General features: G+C 33.4%; 2 protein-coding genes and 1 pseudogene across 2 annotated transcripts; 2 read left to right on the forward strand and 1 right to left on the reverse strand.

Moving 5' to 3' along the window:
• Window positions 1-395: 395 nt before the first annotated feature.
• On the forward strand, window positions 396-1,310 carry LOC116118991 (prolyl endopeptidase-like). The gene is made up of 3 exons (XM_031404947.1): window positions 396-605; window positions 933-1,046; window positions 1,133-1,310. The coding sequence occupies exons 1-3, from the start codon at window positions 543-545 to the stop codon at window positions 1,196-1,198; spliced, it is 243 nt and encodes an 80-aa protein (XP_031260807.1). The 5' UTR covers window positions 396-542; the 3' UTR covers window positions 1,199-1,310.
• Window positions 1,311-3,743: 2,433 nt separating this feature from the next.
• Window positions 3,744-8,076, forward strand: LOC116119010 (annotated as a pseudogene).
• A 1,225-nt stretch (window positions 8,077-9,301) lies between these two features.
• LOC116118993 (putative tRNA pseudouridine synthase Pus10) lies at window positions 9,302-13,516 on the reverse strand. The gene is made up of 12 exons (XM_031404948.1): window positions 13,396-13,516; window positions 12,285-12,445; window positions 11,825-11,896; window positions 11,474-11,542; window positions 11,315-11,395; window positions 11,119-11,238; window positions 10,954-11,028; window positions 10,772-10,852; window positions 10,360-10,433; window positions 10,205-10,265; window positions 9,763-9,818; window positions 9,302-9,555 (listed from the first exon to the last, which is right to left on the reverse strand). The coding sequence occupies exons 1-12, from the start codon at window positions 13,445-13,447 to the stop codon at window positions 9,471-9,473; spliced, it is 987 nt and encodes a 328-aa protein (XP_031260808.1). The 5' UTR covers window positions 13,448-13,516; the 3' UTR covers window positions 9,302-9,470.
• Window positions 13,517-13,748: the final 232 nt, after the last annotated feature.

A 13,748-nucleotide genomic window follows, 5' to 3' on the forward strand; every position in this document is an offset into this window, starting at 1 on the left:
CCTTCACGCATCAGTCCCAACCCTGACTACCTACTGCTTTAAGATTTTTCACCTTAACCTGCATCAGAAAGTACCTTGTCCGTGAATGATGCTCACTGATAGCCAGAAGGGAAAGGAAAATCATCACAAACTTGGAATTGAACTTACTAATTTATTTTCCAAGTTATTTATCTTTGCTTCAATTTCTTTCACAAACAACTCAATGGGACTTGGCGTGCATTTTGTCCTCAGTACCTAGGCACGGAAAGCTTTCTGAAAGTATACTTAAGATTTTATTTATAACAATTTTTCAAGTAAATAACATTTCCCGTCACCTTTTATTTCATTCTCTACCGAATGAGTGCCTTCTTGCACTAGAGAAGTATTAGATATTAGATTCTCTACCGAATGAGTGTCTTCTCAAACTAGAGGACCATTAGATGTTTAGATTGGGAGTCTAATTTTAGTATGTGTATTTCCTTTTCTCAAGGTATTCGCCATTACATAATGTCAGAAGACCATGGGAACAGCACCCGGATCAACTTTGCCAATACCCACCTACCATGCTGTTGACTGCCGATCATGATGACCGAGTAGTGCCACTGCACACATTGAAATATTTGGCGGTGAGTCCTTGATCATTAATATTATGTTTGTCTTGTTTGTCATATTTTATTTGCTTTGATTTCTGTACTGCAAAAGAAATTGTCAACAACTGTTTAGCATTTTTGTGAGTGTGCAACTCCTTTATGCACTATCTGTCGAATGTCATATACCTTTCAACATTTCACATTTCTGTTAACACTGTGAGGAGACAAGTGCTTTTTTTGGATGTCATTAAAAATCAAACTAAGATCCTTGTCACCACAATAGTTACCCTGTGTAGCCATTGTGAATTTGGACATCACCGTGTCTAGTCCTCTCTCATGCTTCCCATTTTTTTTTTCCAACAGACAATGCAATATGTTCTGTGCACGAGCTTGGAGAATAGCCCTCAGACCAACCCAATTATTGGTCGCATCGAGTGTAAAGCTGGACATGGAGCAGGACGTCCAACACAGAAAATTGTAACCATTTCTTTTATGATTACTTGAGATTTGAGTCCTATATATATATTTTGTTTCAAGTATTTACCTTGACTTTCCTACTGCAGATCGATGAAGCAGCGGATCGATACGGCTTCATGGCAAAGATGTTAGGTGCTTCTTGGATTGAGTAGCTGATGTTGTTGCCACGCAAAACGAAGTTGTTATTGTTTAGTAAATAATTAAATGTCTAAATTGGACGAATCAACAACTTTTTATTTATTTATTTTTCTCTATATTCTTATTTATTGTTGAGTATACAAATAGAGTAGTCATCACATGTCGACACAATTTTAAACTTCCGATTATTAATTGAAGCATTAGAAGACAAGTTTTACCTGAAATGTGAACCCGTACCATTACTCCCTTGGTTAAACAAGTTTGCTGATTTAACCCATGATAAATATTTTATTTTCTTTTTTGATAATTGGGTTGTTCGGATAGCTTGTAAACTCCTCAACTAATTTTTAATATGATAAGTGATTATTTTGCGAGACTTGAATATAAAACCTTTGAGTAACCCGTCCATATAGTTGAAGTTTTGTCATTTGACCACAAGTCCAGTGGTTACACCATATGTATGGATTATGCACATTGATGTGCGTTGATTATGTTTACGATAGTTTACGGATTAAATTGTTAACATTTCGTCCATTAAAAATTGTTAAAACCTATTGGAAAACTTGTAATTTGTATTATTACCCAGCACTACTCTTCCCCTTGTTACTTCGAATAAATTATTCTGATTTCGTTGATGCCTGCATTCGTACCTTCATTTACTGTGTTTGCAACTCTGGTATCATATGCTATGAGTAGGGGTAAGCAGTTTCAGGTACCTTGTATTTTTCAAGAGAACTATAATCAAAACCGCACAATACAGGTTCCCAAAAAAAGGAATCGGAATCGTACAGTACATGTTCTTAAATTCAAGGAACATGAACCTAAAATGCAAGTTTTAGGTTCCGATTCCTTTCCTGGGTACCCTGTAAAAAATCAATTACCCCTATTGGTTTTAAAAATGACAAAAAAATACCTTAAAAGTTTACAAATACACCCCTAACAAATTTTGATTACTCATTTATTTGTGTCCAATGTGACTTATAAATCCTCTAATCTCTAGGCAACACTTGAATACAATCAATTCATCACAATTCACATAAAATTCCTCAATCAAAACCAAAACACAAACAATTAATTAAATTAATTAAACAATCATACTACAAATCTATAATTTAATATTATAATTAATTTAATTTCTAATAATTTAATTTAGTATTGTACTAATATTTATAATGGAATATTATAATTAATTAATAATCATACTATAAATCTATAATGTAATGTTATAATTAATTAAAGTTTTAATCATTTAATTAAATAATGTACTAATATAGTAAATTACTAATGTTTATAATGTAATGTTATAAATTTATAATTAATTAAGTAATAATTTAATTATGTAATGTTATAATTAATTAAGTTATTATAATATAATGTAATGTTGTAATTAATTAAGTTATCATACTATAAATTTATAATGTAATATTATAATTAATTAAATTTCTAATTATTTAATTAAACACTGTACTAACGTAGTAAATTACTGATGTTTATAATATAATGTCATTATTAATTAAGTAATCATTTAATTATGTAATGTTATAATTAATTATGTGATCATATTATTATGTAATGTTATAATGAATTAAATAATCATACTATAAATCTTTAATTTAATATTATAATTATTTAAATTTCTAACCGTTTAATTAAACATTGTATTAATGTTTATAATAGAATGATATAATTAATTAAGTAATTACCTAATTATAATATAATATTATAATTGATTAAGTAATCATTTAACTGGTAATGTATTAATGCTTATCAATTTATCATATATAATTAATTAATTACTAATTTATTACGGCTGTACTTAGAATTTGATAATTGAAGTAAATATATTATTATTCAATCAAATATGTTATTTTATTCGAAAATAATTCTTTTAATAACATTAAAACACTTTTAATTGCTCATAATTCTAATTATACACTTAATTAATGAAAACTTTAATGTTAATATATTAAAGTTTTCAATATGATGTAGTTTATACGTAATAACTAATAAGTATAATTACACATTTATTTAATTAGGTTATTGTAAAATTTTAAATTGTTTCATTTTAAATATTTTTACGTGTCCCGTTCTTCACAAGTATTTTATTTTAGTGTAGGTTCCAAACAGGATATTCGCTGAAAATTCCAAACTGGATACCCACGGTAGGTTATCAGATATGGTGTGGCACTAGCTGTGTGTGCATGACGATGTGTGCATGACGACTGTGAGATGACAAAAACAAAGTTATCAGATATGGTGTGGCAGTGGCACTAGCTGGGATAAGCTAAGGATCCAATTCTAAAATGAAATAAAGAACTCTTGACAGTTACATTACTCCAATGATACGGTAGCTTGAAAAGAAAGTAACCAAGATTCCACAAGCAAATGGCGACATAAACATGAAATAGCACAAAATGACGACATTTTAAACCCACGTAATCAACCTAAGTTATGAGCATGTCCTCATACTCTCAACACCCATGGGCTTTTAGTAATTTTTTCCGTTTTACGCGCTGGCGCTGCTTTAAATACAAGACCAAACCTCATTTGAAGTTTATTTTAAATTTACTCCATACATAATGCATTTCAACAACAAAACCATGGGTTCCCTTTCTGTTATTGACGAACCTTTGCAGTATCCGGTTGCTCGTAGAGACGACTCTGTTGTCGATGATTATCATGGAATCCAGATTCCTGATCCTTATCGATGGTAATCTAATAATTGCACATTTTGAATTTACTTTGACCGAAATTGTTTCTGTTGACCGTTTCCTTTCATTCAATATCAATTTGATGTTTTTGTATAACGGATATAGGCTTGAAGATCCTGACGCCGACGAAGTAAAAGACTTTGTGCAAAAGCAGGTGAAATTGACAGAATCGGTGCTTGAGAAATGTGAAGTAAGGGAGAAGTTACGTGAGAAGATGACCGAGTTACTTGATCACCCTCGCTTCAACGCGCCGATGAAGCGACGAAATAGGTATTTTTATACGCAAAATAGTGGACTTCAAGCACAAAATGTGCTTTATGTTCAAGATGGTTTGGATGGAGAAGCAAAGGTTTTACTTGATCCAAACAGCCTCAGTGAGGATGGAACAGTTTCATTGTCCACTTTTTCAGTTATCGAGATCTAATTTTTGGCTTATGCGCTTAGTTTGAGTGAAGCGATTGGCAGAAAATTCAAGTAATGCGAATCGAGGATAAAAAAGACGAGTCTGATACTTTATCTTGGTCAGTTTATTACATTCATTTTTTTTTTTTGTTTTTTTTTAATAATGATGATTTATGCCTCATGATTCCTGCACTGTGCTGTTACAGGTTAAGTTTTCATATATTAGTTGGACTCATGATACAAAGGATTTTTCTACAGCCGTTACCCAGCTCCCAGGTGAGTGATCACTGATCACCATCTGCATATTTTTAATACAATTTTTTTTTTAATTGTGGATTTAAACTTGAGCGCTACGTGGAGCTACTTGAAAGTAAACGTTTCCGATGTTGGATATAATTCCTTGTAGGTGCCTCGAGGAGATTAGAATCTCCAGATTTTCTAGCGGGAAAAAGTGTCATATTCACCAAAGATGTTTGAAACAACTTAGGAGAACTTATCGCTTTGATTTGTTTATATATATAGTAAAATTCGGAAGGAAAATTATTAGAAAGGCTGATATTGAAGTTTCAGCTGTAAATTCACAGAGAAACTTCTTGAATATTTCGTGAATTTTGAACTCCGTAATAATTTTGAATTTGTTTTGGCGAGATGAATCCGTTTTGTACGTTTATTTTTATTTTGTGTTTTGAATTTTGATTATGACGATTATTTTCTGTAGAGAGGGAGAAAATATAGATGCTGGGACCGAGACTGATTCAATTTATATCACGAGCTTTACTATCATTTCCTGGGTACTAATCAGTCAGAAGATATTTATGCTGGAGAGATCCTGATAACCCCAAGTACAGGTTTATGGGAGCGTTACAGAAGATGGGCAGGTAATTTGCTATTATCAATTTTACATCAATGCCTGTTTAAGATAGGTAATGGGTGTTAGATCAGGGCCATTTTCTTCATATTCTTGGTTTAAGGGTTGTCCTTAGAAACTGTAACTTCAGACAAAAAAATAAAGTCTGCGCTGCATTTTCTTTATATCATGTGTTCCTTGCAAATATTCTATCCCTTAGTATGAAATTCTCTTTTTATACTACTACATAATATTGGAATTCTAAATTAATCATAGTCTGGTTATTGGAAATTGATTTGAAAGGACCTTTAAGTGCAATTTGGTGGAGATTATAAAGATAATACTAATGCATTTATTCTATGTTCTACAAAATGCAAAGTAGCATTGAATTTGTAAGGTGCAAATTTTATTTCTGTAGTATAGTAGCAATTTGAGTAATTATTTTGAAGAACATAATAAGGATGAACGTTTGGTTGAGGTACGGCAATATAAATGTTCATTGCTTTTATGTCCCCAAAAAGTCTATTTTGATTTTACTATGAAAATGCAAGTTACACTTGTATTCTTAGCAAGTTAACTTTTTTTTTTTATGTTTCTTGTAGTATGTTCTCTGAATATAGTTGAGACTGTGACCCAGTGAACAAACTATACTACTGTGACATGTCTGCTTTGCCAGAAGGCCTTGATGTTATAGGAAAAGAACTGGCCTTCTCCCATTCGTTAAGCTTATTGACGGATTTGATGCAGAGTATAGACCGATTGCGAATGATGAAACTGTGTTTACTTTCTCACTAATAAGGATGCTCCAAAATATAGTTAGTACGTGTAGATCTCAAGGAGCCAAGAGTGGTCTGATGTTGTCCCAGAGGCCGAGAAAGATGTGCTTGTATGGGCACGTGCTGCTAATGGTAGTCAAATGATTGTGAGTTACTTGAGTGATGTGAAGTATATTCTGCAGATAAGAGACTTGAATACCGGTTTTATGCAACATCAATTACCAATAGATATCGGCACAATCTTAGGATTATCAGCACGGCGTAATGACAGTAATGTTTTTATCATTTCAGTAGCTTCCTTACCCCAGGTATCATATATCAATGCAACTTAGAAGCAGAGGTTCCAAATATGAAGATATTTCGTGAAATTAGTGTACCTGGATTTGATCGGTCAGGCTTCAATGTTGATCAGGTAAGTGACTGTTGCTGATCTGTTCACACTTTGATGCTCACTCATTAGTGTTTCCTTCTAGTTAATGTTGACTTATTTTCCTGCTTTTTTCATTGATTCTTTATTAGAGATATCATTCCTTTGAAGCAGATGTAACCTCTTGCAAATTGCATCTGTTTGATTGGGAGTTTCATTTCCAGGTTTTTTATCCAAGTAAGGATGGTACCAGGATACCAATGTTCATTGTATCCAGAAAAGATATTGCTCTAGATGGATCACACCCAGTTTGTTATTTGTTATGGCGGATTTAACATTAGTCTCACACCCTTCTTTAGTGTCATTCGTACTATACTCACAAGGCATCTTGGTGTTGTATTCTGCCTTGCCAACATTCGTGGTGGTGGAGAATATGGGAAGGAATGGCACAAAGCCGCCAAGCTTGCTAAAAACAGACTTGCTTTGATGACTTCATTTCTGCTGCCGAGTACCTCATATCTGCTGGTTATACTCAGACCAAAAGTTGTGTATTGAAGGGGGAAGCAATGGCGGGCTTCTTATCGGGGCTTGCATAAATCAGGTGGACTATTTCTTATTGTAATTTTGGTTTTATTGTACTGAATTCATAAATTGCATACCTAACTTTGTTTGGTCGCAGAGACCTGATCTTTTGGTTGTGCTCTGCCCCTGGTTGTGGTGATGGACATGCTGCGGTTCCACAAGTTCACCATTGGTTAGTCTTAGTTATTTGGCTTTTGCTGTGCAGCATTTTACTGTTTAGTATCATGCAAGTATTGATTAAAAGCTACTTTGTAGGCCATACATGGACTTCTGAATTTGGTTGTTCTGAGAAGGAGGAAGACTTCCAGTGGCTAATCAAGTGAGAATCAAGCAGTCCCATTCTGAAAATTATATTTCTGCTATAGATATTGTAGCTTTATAAGATTGGTAAAACTTTTCATTTATAAGGATAGTGCTTACCTCTTATCACCTTAAAATGGCTTGGATTATGTCTAACGTTCATATGTTTATTTCCTTCTCTTAAGGTACTCGCCACTAAATAACGTTACAAGACCATGGGAAGCACGCCCGGATCTGCCAATCTTGCCAATGCCAGTACCCACCTACCATGCTTTTGACTGCTGATCATGATGATCGGGTAGTACCGCTGCACACGTTGAAATTATTAGCGGTAAGATGATAATTGTTAACAGTATATAATCTTGGTTGTCTATTAATCCAATGCGATAGATGATCTCTCCTGCTGATAATTTGCTTTCAGACAATGCAATATGTTCTGTGCACAAGCTTGGAGAATAGCCCTCAGACCAACCCAATTGTTGGACGCATCGAGTGCAAGGCTGGACATGGAGCAGGACGTCCCACACAGAAAATCGTAAACAACCATTTATTCTCTTGTCTAATTGAGTTCCTTCATTGTTGTATTTCCAATATTTACCTTGAACTTTCCTACTGCAGATCGAGGAAGCAGCTGATCGTTATAGCTTCATGGCAAAGATGTTAGGTGCTTCTTGGATTGAGTAGTTGAGGTTATTGCCACGCCAGAAAACGGGAGTTCCTACCGTTAATGAAATTATCTAATGTCTAATCTAATCGTACACGTATCACAATTTTTGTTTCTGTTTTTTCTTCCTTATGATCGATCACTAAGAATACAAATTAGACTAGTTACTACTTACTATGATCACAGGTCATGATTTTAAACATCCTTTTTTAAATACAGAATTAGAATACGGGTTTTATTGCCAATTGAATCTGTGCCGATGGTACTTACCTAGCTAAACTTGTATGTGAAATTTGCTAAAGCTTAAACCAATAATTCTAGCAAGATGTCTTATTGTCAGGTATCAACATAAACAAAAGCCATCAGACTGTAAAATTGCTTCCAACTAAAAAACAAATCTTGCCTAAAGTAATATGCAAGGATAATACAGTTTAGATACATTGGCTTTTGGGGGAAAATATGAGAAAACTAGGTCGAAAAAAACGAAGGGCAAAATATAACTTGATTATTCTTTTTTCTACCTACAATAGAACATTTCTATAGAGATACTCTATATAGGAATAAACTCTACATAGTCATAAAAAATTCTAGTCCTAATTTGAAATAATTATAAATAAGAATAAACTCCATATTGTAATAAGTTATAATTTTTCTAATTCTCCGTCTTAAGGAAAATTGCCTTCACATAATAATAATTATCTGTATATTACCAAAAAATATATGTTATATTACATTAAATGTTTAAGATGAAATAAAATATTTATCTAAAGTTGTTTGGGACAATGATTTATATTTTAAAGTTGTTATCATATCTTTTACCTTACTAGTATGTAATAACTTGCTAGCATGGACACCTTTTTGTTGAAACCAAAATATTTTCAGCTTCTTAAGCATGTTTGGAGCTTTATGGCACGAAACTTATTGTATTTCTGTACTATCATCTTTATGATTATTTCTTTTATCTTCTTCTCTAATTGTAGCAATGATTTCTTCTTCGATTAAAGCATACACGATTTGTTGCTCATTTAGATGATCGAGGAAGACATTAATATCTATCCGATTAGTGTAGTGAAATTGTCGAATCTGATCACTCAATTTTACAATAACTATTCTATTTTCTTTTCGAATCTAATCACTCAATTTTGCAATAACTCTTTTATTTTCCTCGTCTACTTCATTTGTAACTTGCAATTCATCGAAATCAGGGGTCCTAATTTTGCAATGGAAATTATCTGTGGCTTCACATCAATTGATCATGTATTAACTGAATTTTATAGTTTCATTAATAACACTTATCTTTGTTGGTTCCAAGACATGGCCATCTATCCATTTCAAAAGTAAGCAATTGAAGCGCTGAATTAAAATCCTAATACTACTAAAATATGAATTGAAATCCTAATATTATACTACTAAAACATGAATTAAAAAATAAAAAATTAAAACTATAATTTTTATAACTACACTTCCATTAAGTTATAACTTCCTTATAATAATAAAATTAGTTAGCCCTACCATTATTACTATAGAAATGTTTTACTTTATATAAATTGCTTCAAGAAATAGATAAGAACCTTTTTCCATTTCAAGGCGTTAAATGCAAAGGCTGTGCGAAACTGATTTTGGAGCCCATGTTCACCTCATTCAGTCAGGAAACAATCCATTTTCACTTCAGTAACATCGAGTTGCAGTATCTCTGCTCTGCATCCCAGAATTGATCCAACGCTGAAAGACGGGGAAAAAGGTCCAAATAATTAGAATTTCTCTGCTGATGTGAACATTATAATCAGCAACAAATTTGATGCTCATATAGTCGTCATACAAGCAGAATACAGAATGATACGGGTAATATAACGCCGAAAAGGAAAAGAGAAAAAAACAACAATATAATTCAAACATTTTTTCAACTGATAAAATTTATTTAATCCATACCTTGGAGTGGTGCGCCCAAGATCCCCGTGAACAAATTCCTTAATATATGTTCCAGCCTGCAATTCAAATATCATCATTACTATTTCACCAGATATAGACTTACTTCAGTTTTTAGCACAGAAAGTACAAAATAGTCGAAGGCCTTCTATCTGTTTTGCCCTTTAACTAAAGTTCCTACTAGTATTATGCTTTAACAAAATGACTCATATTCTGTTACATGGGGATTGCATCAAAAAGCATGACTGTCAAGTTTGCAGCCATTTCCAGCTATCACAAAACTTGATATTTCTTTACCAGTCTCAGGGTTATCAACATTGTTTCTATCACAAGTGCCAAGGATTGAAACCAAATGCCAAATTCATTGATTCATCAAATAGCTTTGCGTACATAAATTCAGTGACTAGATATAATGGTACAAAGAAAGAAATATAAAAAATATTACCTGAGTACACAGATGCAAAAGAAAATACTGAGAGCTTCCAGCAATCTTCTTGATTTTCATCCTAAAATTAAACATATAAGCTAAAATTATTCTAAACTGGTAAACCGCTACAGAGCTATAATATTGCAATTCTACATGATTGAAGAGGCTCAAACCAATGTATAATCTTTTCACGTTCTAATGGACTGCGACGGTGTAGCACTCTTATCGGGGTCCTCTGCAAAATTTGCTGCAGCACGACCAAAAAATGATTTGAGTTTTAATAAACAAATTACTTGCCAAAGCAGCAAACCCAATGTTTTTTATATAAAAAACTACTTGATGGAAACCCCATGAAAATAGGCTGAATATCAGCATAGAGCCGCCCCGGGATCTTTCGCAATTGAACTTAGACTAAAATTGTATATATACTTTTCTTTATTGAACAGAACAAGGCTGGCACCTCCCACAATAAAAAGATGTTATTCAAAAAGCATGATAAATATCAAAACAGGAGTCATGTTAAATACCATAGACACACTATGCTATCATAGGAAAGTGGCAAACGAAAATTGTATAACAACTCACCATTTCCTTGAGAGAAGATAAAGTCTGCAAGTCTTCATCCTGAAGAGGGCGAGATATCCAAACTAATGCAGCATATTGCTTCTGCAGAACAATGGTCTTAAGTCAGCTTATTCAATAAATTCACAATTCAGAGAGACAATGAAAAGATGAACTACTACATTTAATTATAAAGGACAAATAACCTGCTTCTCTGCTTCTCCTTCACGCATCAGGTCCCAACCCTGACTACCTACTGCTTTAAGATTTTTCACCTTAACCTGCATCAGAAAGTAACTTGTCCAGTGAATGATGCTCACTGATAGCCAGAAGGGAAAGGAAAATCATCACAAACTTGGAATTGAACTTACTAATTTATTTTCCAAGTTATTTATCTTTGCTTCAATTTCTTTCACAAACAACTCAGATGGGACTTGGCGTGCATTTTGTACCTCAACCAGGAAAGGCCTACCTGAACCTAACATTCGAACCTGGAAGAGTAATTCCCTTGATCAGAACAAAATTTACTGATTTCAAACAAACATTAGTAAAGTAGAACTTCAGTACATCTATATCTTCTCTACCAGCTGCATGGAACTTGTAATTGTCACCCTGACACATAGGAAGAATGCTACCACCTATTATCTCCTGTGGAATAAGTGCTTAAAACGTTAGCTTATCAACCTCATTTAACATGATATTGACCATCAGTAGTAGTAGATATACCTCAATAGATGCTTCTCCCATTCTTTCCTCATCAATGATCCAGCGTGTTTGACTCACATTTCTTGAGTACTGCAATACCAAAGAACAAAAGTAGATCTAAAGAAAGAGAAAATAGAATTGCAACACCAGGAGCATTATGTGTCTGCATACTCTAAGTTCAAATTTGGCATAAGAAATCTTCTTTGCATGTTAAATACAGTTCTAAACATACTATACTGTGATTTTGTATATATGAGATGTACAATTGTGAGAATAACATTCCTTATTCACATTCAAATTCACATGCATAGTGCTAGAAACAAGCATGAGGAGGTCATGGCATGTAAATCTTATAGAAGAACAACTGAATACCTTCAGGTATCTTCCACCAAAGAAGATAGGAGTCCTGCTGCAAAGACACTCCAGGCAGCAAGGTTCATTGACCTGGAGAGGTAGAAGGACCAAAACCTTAAAAACACTATGATATCAAACCCAATGAACAGCCAAATAAGCAACAGTCATCCAGAACACAACAATTTTTTATCAATAAAAATAACATAAATTGTTGCAATCAAACTTTCATTCATCCACTAATCTCAAAATGCCCACTGCCACATGAATTTCTTCGCACATAAGCTCAAAAGAGCAGCATTTTGAAATTTCCTTTCTAAAAATCATACCGGAATATTAATACTTAAAAGAGTTTGGCAACCATTGATTACAACAATGATAATCTTCAAGTTTCAAGACAAATCAAACTGGTGAAACATTGGCAATCAGACAAATCTTATCCAAGCAGAGAAACTGTAGGCTGAGACATGGAAAGATTTACCTTTTCTGGCAGGAAATCATAGGTGTTAGAAGATTCACCATCTTGCAAGCCATTAGAGGATCTTTCAGAGGCTGCATTTGCTTCAATAGTAGCACAAACAGAACTTTCAACACCATCAACCACTGACTCATGTTTGACAGTGTCCAAGCTGTTCTCAGTACCTAAATCACCAAATGAAAGCACATGGGTGTCAGAACTCTGAAATCAATTGACTCTCTTTACATGAAGAGATGGGATCATCAGGTTGTTCTGCTTTTTTCTTTAAATTTTCCTTTATCAATTAACTTAAATTAAATTAGTCAGAAATATAACTGTTAACTCTAACTGGCTAATTTTTCTTTTTATGCTAAGTGTCAATAATAAATTAATTTATAAACATTTAGTTTTTTGAAAGACATAACAGTGATGAACATATTCCAATTCAAAACCTATTGATATTATGTAATGTATCTATGATAAGTATTAGGTTCGCATGGTAAAATCCTTTTATAAAGTAAAACCTTAAAGACGTATAACCAGGAACTTTCTTTCATTCAGCACCTTTTAGTCTCACAGGGATAACCACTTCTGCTAAAATTAAGGAAGAATCTAAATCTAAATCACTTTGCTGCTGCTTTTAGTAGTCAGTTTATAACCACTACCTCCATCACACCTTATAGTTTGAATTCTGTAGGCCTACTTACACAAGAGAGCAAATTAAGACTATCATTCATATGCATGCATGAGATGAGGAGGGGGAAACCTGAGCAGCCAACTTCTCAACCCTGGCTCCCATCATAGAATCCATAAAACATTAACTAGTTTTTCAAATTTTGCACACATTGCACTATAAAAGGTCTGAATTTCTACGACAGATAAAATCTAAATGCTGAACATTTTTTTCCCACCTCAAACTAATATCTTTCTCTCTTCTGATATGTAAGAAATTGTTAACTTAGAAATACAGTGCAACAAGCTATGGGTCTTGTATCATATAATGACCATGACCTCTAAAGGCAAGGGAAGATAATAGTCATAAAACAGGACCAAAGGCAGCAAGACGGCATGTAGTAACTATAGACTTCAGAAAGACAAAACATATTTTAATTTCTGCAAAAACAACGTGACTTGCCTGTTTTCCTTCTTTTGCAGCCCTCGTTTTTCTCCACAGAACTCTGAACCATTTTTGATGCCTTTGCATTAGTGTATGTCAAACGGATTCGGAAAGAGCTTTGGCAGCATTTAACATCCTGCAAGACTTCAATTTAATGAAGGATTATTGGGAAAGATCTATTTAAATTTCTATACTTTTGTATAACACAGAAATGTTTGTCTATAGTTTAAACAAGTCCACCTCTTTCCAAACTATTTGTTCAGTCACTTATCTTAACATTTTACATAATATAATAACTTGTAATAGTTAGAAATAGAAGTAATGATTTGAACAAGTGACATATACGTGCAAATCAACGAATGCAATATATA

The sequence above is a fragment of the Pistacia vera genome, unplaced genomic scaffold (assembly GCF_008641045.1).
Source record: "Pistacia vera cultivar Batoury unplaced genomic scaffold, PisVer_v2 Contig869, whole genome shotgun sequence".
NCBI classification, from domain to species: Eukaryota; Viridiplantae; Streptophyta; class Magnoliopsida; order Sapindales; family Anacardiaceae; genus Pistacia; species Pistacia vera.

Excerpts from the sequence above, each read along its gene's own strand:
- LOC116118991 (XM_031404947.1), top strand. The coding sequence starts at position 543 with ATGCTGTTGACTGCCGATCATGATGACCGAGTAGTGCCACTGCACACA. Across the intron at positions 606-932 it reads ACACATTGAAATATTTGGCG|ACAATGCAATATGTTCTGTG; the intron begins GTGAGTCCTTGA and ends TTTTTCCAACAG. Across the intron at positions 1,047-1,132 it reads GACGTCCAACACAGAAAATT|ATCGATGAAGCAGCGGATCG; the intron begins GTAACCATTTCT and ends TTCCTACTGCAG.
- LOC116118993 (XM_031404948.1), bottom strand. The coding sequence starts at position 13,447 with ATGGTTCAGAGTTCTGTGGAGAAAAACGAGGGCTGCAAAAGAAGGAAA. Across the intron at positions 11,897-12,284 it reads ATGATTTCCTGCCAGAAAAG|GTCAATGAACCTTGCTGCCT; the intron begins GTAAATCTTTCC and ends CTACCTCTCCAG. Across the intron at positions 11,239-11,314 it reads CTGGTAGAGAAGATATAGAT|GTTCGAATGTTAGGTTCAGG; the intron begins GTACTGAAGTTC and ends TTACTCTTCCAG.